Genomic DNA, 13,888 nt, shown 5'->3' with positions numbered 1-13,888 from the left:
ACCATTCTCATCCACTTCAGCAGGCACACCCGCTGACGACTCCATCCACCATCACATTCCTTACTTTTCCATTCATATCTCCAATCAGAAAAATTCTCTCATTCTTTTCAAACTTTTCCATGTACACTTCCACATTTGCCCAGAACTCTTCTTTTGCTGCACAATCTTGTGTTGGCAGTGCTTGCTACACACACACACACACACACACACACACACATACACACAGACACAGACACACACACACACACACATACACACAGACACAGACACACACACACACACACACAGACACAGACACACACACACACACACACACACACACACACACACACACACACACACACACACACACACACACACACACACACACACACACACACACACACACACACACACACACACACACACACACACACACACACACACACACACACACACACACACACACACACACACACACACACACACACACACACACACACACACACACACACACACACACACACACACACACACACACACACACACACACACACACACACACACACACACACACACACACACACACACACACACACACACACACACACACACACACACACACACACACACACACACACACACACACACACACACACACACACACACACACACACACACACACACACTGAATCGTACTTTCAGTCTTACTTACAATCCTTGAACCAAATGATCCATACTCTTATTATCCTTCCAAGTCTTGCACACAACAATACATACTCCCTCTTTTGCCCTGTCATTTTCACCTTCTCTCACGCATATATCCCATCCGTACTCCCACTCTCTCACACTGTCACCTCACCATTTAGTCTCAGTTAATCCACATATGTCCACTTTTGCACCCTCCAGCACCTGGACAATCTCTCTCTCACATCATCATTCGCATCCCTTACATCCATGATAAAACTGTACCATGTCCTTTGTTTGGTCCTTGGTTGTCACCTGTTTGTCAGTCCTGGTCCAAGGCTTCTTGTTTGTATTTTTAGTTAGTTGTTTTCCAGGGAGGGACACTAACTCTCCACCAACCCACTTGTTGACATGCAGGGAACACGTGTTGGTTGATTATAAGGTTACCACCCAGTGTTTTAAATAATTTCCAGGTTTACAGGAAATCAATTGGCTTACCACTCAGTGTAGAGCTACCCTGAGAGAGTACCACTACACTATGTGAGTGGATGATGGGTGCCCCCATCAACTTATTTATTTTTATATTTATATATTTATAGGTGTGTGCTGTACCCGTTGGACCTGTACAATGACTCAGCATATTACGCGCTTACCCAGTTCCGCAAGCAGTTCCTGTATGACGAGATAGAGGCAGAGGTGAACCTATGCTTTGACCAGTTTGTGTTCAAGTTGTCCGAGCAGGTCTTTGCGTACTACAAGCATTTGGCTGGAAGGTTGGTGTTGATTTACTGTAAAGTCCAAGTTCAAATACAGTAATATTCTTTTACTTAGTTCTACTGGCACATAATTTTCTTTGACTTAGGAGCGCCTTTTCTTATTGAGACACATTCATACTGAAGAGTGTTAAATTCTGAAGACAAAATTTAATTTCTAAGAGGAAAAAGAAAAACTATTTAACCCATTAAACATAGGGGACAACTTTTTATGATGATGATTATTATTTATATTTTACTATTATTTTTTTAATGACTATTCTTAGATGGTGTTACAGTACTTGCAAGTGGGACTTTGTGAAGTTTGAGGATAAAGAAACCATCTCATTTTAACTATAAAGCCTCTGGAGATGAAGTATCCATTATTCATGTCTTTGCTGGATGATTATACTCACCACTTAGAAACTCCTGTGGTTTGAGGGTTTCTGACCATGTTCTTTGATAGGTACACTGTTTGATATAATATCTCCTCTCTTCCAGCATTCTTCTGGACAAGCGGTTCCGTAGTGAATGTAGTCACAATAATGTGAGGATTCACTACCCCCCAGCAAACAGGTTGGTTGATAATTGTCTTGTTGTTATTAAGGTTTATGTCCCTTCACTCGGTCCTCATTTGTACTTTTGGATCCTCATTTTCCTTTTTTTTACCATTTATTGTATGAAGACAGGAAGGAGTCAGTAGGATGGAAGTTGTGGAAGCATTGAAGAAAGTCCTATCTATCTATCTATCTATTGCCAGACACCATAATCCCGTAAGGGGTGGCCATTTGACTCTTGAGTTATTTGTTTCATAGGGAGGGGCACTAACCCTTCACCAACCCACTTGTTGACACGTAGGGAGCACGTATGGTTTGGTTATATGGTTACCACCCAGCGTTGTAAATGGTTTCTTGGATTACAGGAAACCATTTGGCTTGTCACTCAATGTAAAGCCACCTGTAATGGAAAAAAAAGCAATAAGAAGTGACAGGAAAGATGGGAGAAATAGGAAGAGAGGAGGGCAGGCACAGAAAAAGAATGATAAAGGCTAAGGAAGAAGTAGGCAGCACTACATGAAGTGAGTGGATGATGGTCGCCACCACTTACCATTATTGAAGAAAGTCAAAATGGGGAAAGCCCCAGGAATTGATGAAGTGTGTGGTGAAATCCTGAAGCATGAGGGAGAGATAGTAGTAGAATGGATGTGGAAGATGTGCAGATTGGCCTGGGAAGAAGGTAAAGTCCCGGATGATTGGAAGTCAGGTATAATTATTCCCTTGTACAAAGGGAAAGGGGAAAAAGAAGTGTGTGGTAATCATAGGGGCATTTGTCTTCTTAGTGTAGTAGGAAAAGTATACGGTAGGATACTTATTGACAGAATTAGGGATATAGCATAGGAATTAGTTGGAGAAAAACAGGGAGGCTTTAGGAAGGGAAGACATTGTGTAGATCAGATATTCATTCTTAGATCTTTAGTGGAAAAGTGTCTAGAGAAGGGAAAGAAGTTGTATGCGGCCTTCATGGATTTGGAGAAAGCATATAACAGGGTGGATAGACAAGGATTGTGGAAAGTATTAAGAATATATGGAGTAGATGGGAAGTTGTTGAATGCTGTGAAGAGTATGTATGAAGGTGCTAAGGCTGCAGTGTTTGTGGATAGTGAACTGAGTGAGTTTTTCTATTTGAAGGTTGGGATGAAACAGGGTTGTGTCATGTCTCCATGGTTGTTCAATCTGTCTGTGGATGGGGTTATAAAAGAGATACAAGTTAGGGCAGTGGATGTTGGAGTGGCCCTAATGAGAGAGGGCATTGTTTGGAAACTCCTTGTACTGTTGTTTGCTGATGATACTGTGTTGTTAAGTGAAGACGAAGGGGAGCTGTAATGCTTGGTGGATGGGTTTGGGAGAGAGTGTAAGAAACGGAATTTAAAGGCGCATGTAGGGAAGAGTAAAGTTATGGTCTTCGAGTGAGGTGAAGTTTGTGAATGTACAGTGAGGTTGGATGATGAAGATATGGAAAATGTGAGTACGTTTAAGTACTTGGGTAGTGTGATGAGTAAGGATGGAAGTTTGGAGGGTGAAGCGCTTGAAAGGGTACAACAAGGAAGAAAGGTTGCGGGTTCCTTGAAGACAGTGATAAGAAACAGGGAAGTGAGCATGGAAGTGAAAAAGTTATTACATGACAGTACAGTATTGTGATACCAACTCTGATGTATGGAAGTGAAGCTTGGACCTTGTTGAAGGGACAGAAGTCAAGAGTGAGAGCAATGGAAATGAGTTATTTGAGAGGAGCCTGTGGAGTCACATGGAAAGACAGAGAGACAAATGAGGATGTGAAGGAGCATTATGGTGTGGATGTGAATGTGATAGGAAGCATTAGGAGAAACACACCGAGGTGGTTTGGCCATGTGGAGAAGATGGAGAGTGAGAGACTGGTGAGGAAAGTGTATGTGAGTGAGGTGGAGGGGGAGAGAGGGAGGGGAAGGCCAAGGATGAGATGGAGGGATGGAGTGGAGAGGTATATGAGAGAGGGAGGTGTGAACTGGGAGCAGGGCAATGAAATGGCGGGGGACAGGGTGACGTGGAGGCGATTTATTTGTGGTGACCCCGTAGAAGGGATTAAGGCATCTGGCAATAAATAGATAGATAGGTAGATTATTTTTTTATGGTTTTAAAAGTGGAATTATGATTCTGGGGCTTGAGTGGTGAATGTATGTGTGTGTGGTCCATTTCTTTAGGCATGCTGTGTATATAGGTACAGTACATCCCCACAGTACGCGAGTTCCGAGTACGTGATCCCCCATGTACACGAGGACCTTTTTTATTTGTTAATTTTAGTGTACTTTTTATCAGTACGTGAATTGAACTCCTTGTAAGCAAGACAGGCCGTGAAGAGTGGCCCAAATCCAGGGTTACCCTGAGTAAGTGACATTGCCCCCCCAAGAAGCGATAACGGTTACTTATGCTCCACCCACCTAGTGACGTCGATGCTACTCATTCGTCACGTGATGCCCATATGCATCGCTTGGAGGATGGTGAGGTGAGAGTTCCAGCAGAGGGAACACGTGCGCACAGAGGGTACACTTGCTGTTCCAGGTACGTCCCCATGTACTCTGAGGCTATTTTTTTGGTGAGCCAGGATGTCTGCCCCCTCATCCAGGAAGAAGTGCATCACCCATGCCATGAAGATGCAAATGATTAGGAAGAAGGAGAGTGGGAAGGGTAACACGGCCATTGGCAAGGAACTAGGCTTGGCAGAATCGTCTGTGCGAACTATATGGGCTAACAGGGAGGCCATAAAGAAGACTGTGAAGACATATGGGACGGCAGCATTGGACGGGAGAAGCAGACTGACCAACCAGGCTATAATTCTTATGGAGTGGTACCTGGCTACATTTTTCCTGAGGAAGGAGAAAGAAAGAATTCCACTGAACGGGCCCTAATCAGGGACCAGGCCAAGATTTTCTTCAAAGCTGCAGCTCTGAAGCTTGCTGTAAAGAAACCATTTAAAGCCTCCGTGGGATGACTTTGCCACTTTCTGAAGAGGAAGGAGCTACCTCACATTGGCCTTACAAGGGAGCGTGCATCAGCAGATGAAATGGCGGCCAGGGATTACCCAGCCATCCTAAAGGGGATAATCGACGAGGGCGGCTACAGCAGGGACCAAATTTATAGCACTGATGAAACAGCCCTATACTACAAGGCTATGCTTGCACCAGCGCCAGGCCTGGGGCAGAAAAACCAACAAGAGCAGGATAACAGTCATGTTCGCCGTGAACTTATCAGGCTAACGCAAGATGCGTCCTGTTGTGGTTACAAGAATCTGCGCTGCATGGATGACAGCGGGGTATACTGGTACAGCAACTCCATTGGTTGGACGACTAGTAGCATCATTTCCAAGTGGCTGTTGCGGCATTTCATGCCTGATGCCAAGGCAAAATCCCGGGAATTTGGCATCCCCTCCAAGGTGCTTCTCATCCTCGACAATGCCCCAAGTCATCCAACCTGGCTAGCAGACCTCAGCAAGGAATGCAAGATCGTTTTTCTGCCCCCGAGAACGACCTCACTCATCCAGCCGCTAGACCAGGAGTTGATTGCAACGGTCAAGCAGCTGTACCACCAATGCCTCTATGATCACCTCCACAGCAAGACCGACAGCTGTGAGGAACTGCAGGCAGTTCTTGACTTGAACACAGTTGGGAGTGATGTCATGGATGCCGAGGATGATTTGGACTCACCACCCGCTTCACCCGCTTCATCCTCACTTCGCACAGCACCCGCACAACCAGCTTCAACTCCTGAGAAGACTATTATGGCTTTTTGGTGGTCATTCAACCTCAAGGATGCCATCACTCTTTTGTTGTCCTCTTGGCCAGATATAACCACTGCAGCAATTACCCATGCTTGGCGCCTCCTCGTACCCCACCTGTGTGAAATCGGACTGGAAAGCAGCTTTCAGTCCCTGGCTGCTGCCGAGGCAGCCACTCTCACAAGTGCACAAGCTGTGCCCGGTTTTCAGGCCGTCTCGCTGGAGGAGGTCAGGGGTTTACATTCGGCAACAGCAGAGCAGGATCTCCAGGAGATCATGCAGCGAGTGGACGAGACCAACACGGAGCAGGAGATCACAGCAGAAAAGGCAGCAACACCAGTGATGGAGAGTGAAGATTTGTCCATGATGGAGATCAGCCAGGTACTGTGTGCCCTTGATAAATTCAAGGAAGAATTCAAGGATATTGAACACTCTCAGTTGCGAGTGGAGGAGGTGATGTCTTCACTGGACAAAACCTTCTGCTACTACACTGACAAGTACAAACAGGAAGTAAACAGATGGAAGCAAACACTCATCACCCGTTACCTTCGGCTTGAACAAAGTGAGGAATCACTCCCTTCAACATCAGAAGAGCCGTATCCTGAGGAGGATCAAGAGACTAATTTGATGTCTGAGGTGTCAGAAATAGAGTTTGAAGGGTTTTTGAACGAAGTGAGTGCATTAGCTAGTGAAAGTGTCGAAAGTGCTGGTAATGAAAGTGATGAGGAAGGTGGTGTGTCGAGTGGTGTGGTGGGTGATGCAGGAGATGCACGTTAGGTGCCTCATCCTCAACTTACCTCCATCATGCCTGTTGTCCTCTTGGGTAAAGGTTAGCAGCCATATTCTTGTTGGTTTAGTTAAGCCATATCCTTGTGGATTGACCTAGTAAAACCATAATCTTGTTGGTTTACTTTATCTTAGGTAATATGTCTTAGATTTCCCTGTATAGTGCAATACTATACTCAAGGGTTGCCCATGAAGGGGGGTGCCGCCCATATGTAATTTTTCCCATAAGAGTATGTATTCACAGTACGCAAATTCCTAGTACGCAACGTCCTCTGCCTCCCATATATTTGCGTACTAGGGGGATGTACTGTACTGTATTTACATTTGTAGTTGGAGTCGATCATGAAGATTTCTTCTACCAGTTGTATATACCATATGTCTAAAAAAGGTAAATGATGGTGATGATAATGATATAGCCTAATTTCTTCAGCTTGAAAGTACATTTGATATACAGTAATCCCTTTACTATCCTACGTAATAGAGCCAAAAGCATGTCCGGAAAGTGGTCCCGTCTGGATAGTGGGTCCCAGCCTCCTGGACTTGTACTTAAGGACCCTAACCCAGCCTAACTTTGAAAGCCACCTAAATAACTTCCTATCAGACATGCATAGCGCCTATTTAAACCTATTTTATGACCCTATTCACACCAATAATGGACATATAGCATAAAATAAATGAAAAGGAACCAAAGAATGAGGAATTAGAAGTGACTGTACCCTCAGCCAGGGTACTAACAGGACGTCTGTGGCCGCCCTTTCCAAAGCTTTGGCAGTGATGAAAATGCTCTTGAAGCACGTACAGTAATCCCGTGTTGTGCTGCACCTACAGTAATTCTTTTGCACTGTGAGTTATAATTGTCTAACACTGCACTTTCTGTTACAGTAATTGCACCATGCCAGTTTCAACCGCCAGTTTGCACTCCACAGTTAATCCTTTGCTCTCCAAATTCTAATTTCTTAACACTGCACAAAACTGTAAATTCCCGTGTGGTCTAGTGGCGAGGTAATGCAGTTTATTCACTGTTTATTCACAAACAACGAGCACGTGTGGGATCCATTGCGATAAGCATCTACTCGCAGTTGAAGGTAGGCAGTAACTGTTGGTGTGGGGGAAACAGGGTTGCCAGATCGCAATGGCCACATTACCAAACTCCTTAATTTTCATTACCAAATTCATAAAGCTAGCATTTATTCTTCACCAATTATATATATGAGTGGAAATACATGTAATCACTCTCCTAATAATTAACAGTATGTTGATTATTTTCACACTATGTAGGCTAGCAGATTAATCAAAGAGAGCAAACAATCCACCATCTCCATCCTGTGTATCCTCATACATGTGAAAAATCCGTTTGGTAATGCATTATTCTGATTCATTACCAAACGAATTTTTGTTTACCAAATTGGCCCACATTTAGTAATGAAATATACCAAATGGCAACCCTGACAGGGAAGGGGGAAGGGGAGAGGGGGGAGGAGGGAAGGGTTGAAGGGGCCGTGGTGTAAACAGCTGTTCGGCATTGCGTGGCAATTTCAAATTATGGGTGGGAAAATATTCGGATTTTATGGTAATATTTTTCTTTTTTTGGCCATTTTTGGGTTCCGTAGGTCCAGGTCCACAATGTCCGGTAAGTGGGGTGTCCGGAAAGTGGGCGTCCGGATAGTATGGGGATTACTGTATTTATGTCTGTCTAGCACAGATAATAGAAATGATGATGTGTTCTACTCCACAGTATAATACTGCACTGTACAGTATACGTCTGTCAAGGGTAGATGATAATACAGTAATCATTATTATTATTATCTATAATTAATCTCCAACTTTCTGCTAACCACAGGTATGAGACATTGTTAAAGCAACGACATGTACAGCTGTTGGGGCGCAGTATTGACCTGAACAAGCTGATCTGCCAGCGTATCAATGCATCAATGCACAAGAGCCTTGAAGTTGCCATCGCACGCTTCGAGGGTGCTGACATCACATCTGTTGTGGTAGGTTGGGAGGGCTGGCTTAGGCCACAGACACATTGGTAGGAAGTGGGCAGATGTGAGCAGGAGTTTTGGCAACACATGCAAGTGGCCACACTGGCAGTGAGCAGTGGCATAAAATTGATAGCTCATACTTATGTTTCAGTCACAATCTCAGTTTGGGATACATTTCACGTGAGGCATATTGATGAGCAATTGTTGTACTGCATTAGGAGAGGACTGGAGAGAAATAAGGGTTTGTGGTATGTCTGTTCAAACATATTAGCCTGCCCTCACCCACTTGTTGCCACATGGTCTTATTGTGGCCATTGTTTTAGGTTAGGTTGTTATGTTTGGCTGTGTCAACTGTCACTGTCAGGATAGATTAGATAATGGTAAGTTGAGATAAATGAATAAGGTTTGCTTAAATTTTATCAGGTTGGGTTTTGCTAGGTTAAGTTATGGTTAACCCCTTCTTTACCGGAAATGTGTTTTGATGTACCACCGTACATCGCTTGTAAACACCTGTGAGACACTTGAACCACAACCGTGGTACACTGGTACATCCTGTAATGAGTGGCAGCTTATGGGCCTCAGGGTAGCCCGGTAAGGCTGTTTCTGAGGACCTCGTGATAGCAACAGCTCCGCGTTTTGACAGCAAAGACTGTGACGAAGTTCTGACGAAATCTGATATCATAAGATACGTCATGACTGAGTTGCGGCGGCACCAATGGCTTGCTCACTCATCTGTGATGTAACCACTTTTAGACTGATCATTATTTTATTGAAAATTTCTGCTACAGATATCTTACTATATTTTCCACTGACATACATCAGAATTTACACCCCTTGGCCTGCCTGTGAGAGCCAGTTACCACGCACTTGACAACGAAAGAGGGTGTACAGGATATTTTTCTCTCATGGCGTCTCTGGCGGATTCGAATAGTGATTAGCTCATTCGTCATGAGGATACTTATTTAGATGTATCAGATGTTGATGCAGCAGTGTCTGATGTGTCAGTAGATGACTGTTATCCTGAAAATGATAGCGAAGTTGATGTGAGTGAGGAGGAGGAGGAAAATAGTAGCGAGCTTAGTGACGCCACACTCTCGGCAGCAAGTAGGTCAAGGTCGCCATCACCATCACATGTGCCCACACACTTCATGCTCAGCTTACAAGGTAAATAAATAACCCATCAATCTGTGCAGGACTTTTTTCAAGCCAGTTTGTACAGTAGTTACTTGGGTAATAGTACTTCAGCATATGTAAACTTATATAGTGATTTATTTTATCTTTTTTTTATGTTATTACCAGCAACATGCTGGGTTTATGTAATCATCAGTATACAAACAAATCACAAAAAGTGAATAGTTTGGACATGGCAAAAAATATACACTACCCCTCACACTACGGGAGGGGGAGCTGTCAGGTCAGTATGGGGGGGGGGGGTAAACGTAGTGTTTACACCAGGGGGAGGGGTCGGTAAAGAAGGGGTAAAGTTAGGCATGTTTGATTTAAGACTTGCTGGGTTAGGTTACAGTAGGAAAGGAATCCATCTGCGGAATTTGGAATAAAGTAAATGGATCACACAGTGTGTTTATGCATGTTTGTATTTCAGCTAATGTACAGTTCCCCTAACAGGAACTAGAGGGTCTAATAGAGGTAAACAAATTGACGCACAAACTCCTGAGTCAGCTGTTGGTTTTGGATGACTTTGATGCTCAGCTGCGTGAGGCCAACCACAATGTATTGGCACCATATGGACGCACAACACTACATGTCTTTTGGGAGCTGAACTATGACTTCCTACCCAACTACTGCTACAACGCTGCTACTGGAAGGTGATTTGAGACACATTTGTACTCTCATGATCCACTTTAAGAATATTGTAACATAACCTTTTCAGCCCACTTTTATATACAGTAATTACTCTAATATCCGGACGCCCAATATCCGAACATCCCCAATATCCGGACATAAGAATGTTTCATACTGTACTTTTTTCCATACTATACTTACCTCATTTCACTCTTTAATGTCCTTTATTGGTGTGAATAGGGTGTTAGGAGCTATGCATGTGCAGTAGGAAGGTGTTTTTCTGAGTTAGGCTAGGTTAGGGTCCATAAGTACCAGTCCAGGAGCCAGTCACCAGAATGTTTATTATTGTATGAACCTACTTCTAAACCCTCATTTTATTTCTTTTCATTTATTTCAGTCATTTATGTGCCTTATTGGTGTGATTTGGGTCTTAAATAGGTGCTATGCATGTCCAGAGGGAGTTGTATAGATGTTTCTCTGAGTTAGGGTCCATTAGTACAAGTCCATAAGCTGGGACCCAATATCCGGACAGAACCAATATCCGGACCTACCTATGGCTCTATTACGTCGGATATTGGAGTGATTACTGTATGTACAATATTACATATACAGTATACTGTATATATATATATATATATATATATATATATATATATATATATATACTATATATATATATATATATATATATATAAATATATATATATATATATATATATATATATATATATATATATATATATATATATATATATATATATATATATATATAAATATATATATATATATATATATATATATATATATAAACACATATATATATAAATATAAATATAAATATATATATATATATATATATATATATATATATATATAAAATATATATATATAAATATATATATATATATATATATATATATATATATATATATATATATATATATATATATATATATATATATATATATATATATATATATATATATATATATATATATATATATATATATATAAATATATATATATATATATATATATATATATATATATATATATATATATATATATAATATTTATTTACACACACACACACACACACACACACACACAATAAAACCTCAATATAGCAGACCAGTAGACCAGAATTTGCTTTTACTGGAATTGAGGAGCTACCGCACTAATTTCTTATACACTGTATCAGAAAAAGTCTGGTAAAGCCAGAAGCAGTCCAGACTGCCTGACCACTTCAGGTATGTTCACCACAGTAAGGTAAATAAAATACATGTTTCTCACTCTCATCTTAAATGTCAGGACCAACTTGCCTAGCCTCGGGCTCCTATACTCATCATGGGGCAACATATGATTGGATGGTGGGTGGATGGATTTGTCAGTGTACAGTAGTGTATTATTACAGTATATATGTTATACGATTTGATTATTGTAGTGAATGTACAATACAGTAGAGTACTGCAATGGTAGTGAATCTATCTATCCTGTCATCCAATCCTGTGTTGCCCCATGAGGAGCATAGGAGCCCAGGGCTAGGCAAGTTGGTCTTGACATTTGAGATGAAGGTGACCAGCCTCACTCATCCCTGGGTGGCATTACATGAGCAATAAATCCCAACCACCCCTTGGATGTAAACCTACACAGGCGCAATCCGATTGGAACGCGTTAATTACCCACTAAACCACCAGGCCATGCGGAATGGTGGTGAAAATAATTTAAAAACCATTGGTGTGATCCTGACTTATGTCTGATGTATCTGAAAAACTCTGGATTAACAGGGGGAAAAAATATAAGAAAAATCACAGTTTACCGGAAAATTCCAGTCTATCTATGGTTTTCTAACGGACACTTAATAGAGCGGAAAATGTGATATAACGAGAACGGGTTGGCTCAGTTATTCTGTTATATCAAGCTTCTGCTGTATATGTACACACACACACACACACACACACACACACACACACACACACACTAACCACAACATTTTTGCATCATATGAACAGACTACACTACATTTCTTTGGGGAACTGAACTGTGACTTCCTGCCAAAGTTTTGGAGCAATGCCACTGTGAGAAGGTAAATAATGGGAGATGCCACTGCTTCTGGCATTAAGGTGTCTGGCTATAGGTAGATCCAGTTTTGTAGGTGAATATAGATAGATAGTCTTTACCTTCATGGTTTGGTTTCAGACAGGGTTATACAGTACAGTACTGTGCATACATTGTTTGGTAAAGTGCTTTAACCCTTTAACCGCGGGCTCGATTTGCTTTTTCTTGTGGCACCCTCGGACATGTTCGCGCTCCGACAGACTCTCTTAAAATATTTGCCAAAAATCAGTTATTAGTCCTAGAATATTTAAATCACATATGCTTTTGGCACATACCTTCAGCTTTCTCCTGGGGTGTTTGTTGAGCTTTCGTCTAGTACTGTAGGACTTGTGGAGACCTCTGAAGTTGGGTAACGAAGTCTCCACTTTACACTTCCCGACAACCCGTAATATGATTACCACAGCCTGATATTATCACTAGAAACACTGTTCTATGATTCTCAAATAGTTTGAAATCCATATTCCCCCCCCCAAAAAAAAACACTGTGAAAGCAATGAAAATTACGAGGGCGTATGACCTTCCCACTTGTGCTAGTTCGCTGCTGGTGTTTTCATTTATTATTCATAAAAACACTCACAGTTTATATTTCTATTACTATATAACACATATATATATCTACAGTCTTTATCCATAAGTTTCCTTCAGCAATAGTAGTTTATTGTCACTGTAGGGATTCAATTTCTTTCAGTAAAATACGTAGCATTCACTTTCTCGTCCTGTATACAGTACTAGCATTGAGAGTGAATGTCACTTTCACCTTCACTCTCATAACTCATAGTATTCATACATGCTAGAGTGAAACTTTCACTTTCATTACTCCTAGTATATATACTCGTATTCTTATAATACTTCTCATTTACATTTCTATTTCTATCTATCTATCTATTGCCAGACGCCATAATCCCATACGGGGTGGCCATTTGACTCTGAGTTATTTGTTTTACAGGGAGGGGCACTAACCCTCCACCAACCCACTTGACTCGTAGGGAGCACGTATGGTTTGGTTATATGGTTACCACCCAGTGTTGTAAATGGTTTCTTGGCTTGCAGGAAGCCATTTGGCTTGTCACTCAATGTAAAGCCACCTGTAACGGAAAGAAAAGCATTAAGTAGTGACAGGAAAGATGGGAGAAATAGGAAGAGAGGAGGGCAGGCACAGAAAAAGAATGATAAAGGCTAAGGAAGAAGTAGGCAGCACTACATCGTTCTCTATTTTATTTACATTTTTTACATTTCTTTTTTATTTACACTGTGTTATGCACTGTCACTTGAAGTAACTTATAAAACTATTTTCCACTGTTCACTTATATTTACATGCATTGCTTTACTTGCTGTTTACACATTATTTACAGTTCCACTTGCACTGTTTTACTCAACAGAAAGATCGTAGTCACTCTTTTTCAATTGTCAGCCCTTTACCTCTTTCCACGTGAGGTTTAGTAGGGGGTAAAGGTCACAGGGCCCTTTGCA

General features: G+C 41.6%; 1 protein-coding gene across 1 annotated transcript in view; it reads left to right on the top strand.

The window, feature by feature from the left end:
- Positions 1–13,888, top strand: part of Cyfip (Cytoplasmic FMR1-interacting protein Sra-1) — an 86,014-nt gene that overhangs the window by 52,666 nt on the left and 19,460 nt on the right. The window contains exons 15-18 of the mRNA XM_080268405.1: positions 1,266–1,439; positions 1,920–1,994; positions 8,353–8,506; positions 10,124–10,323. Coding sequence (XP_080124531.1) covers positions 1,266–1,439; positions 1,920–1,994; positions 8,353–8,506; positions 10,124–10,323 — 603 coding nt within the window. The remainder of the gene's footprint in view (positions 1–1,265; positions 1,440–1,919; positions 1,995–8,352; positions 8,507–10,123; positions 10,324–13,888) is intronic.

Source organism: Coenobita brevimanus, chromosome 27 (assembly GCF_032717465.1).
Source record: "Coenobita brevimanus isolate Jiangsu-jjx chromosome 27, ASM3271746v2, whole genome shotgun sequence".
Classification (NCBI taxonomy): domain Eukaryota; kingdom Metazoa; phylum Arthropoda; class Malacostraca; order Decapoda; family Coenobitidae; genus Coenobita; species Coenobita brevimanus.
The sequence above is the reverse complement of the archived record's forward strand: the minus strand, read 5'-3'. Positions and strand labels throughout refer to the sequence as shown.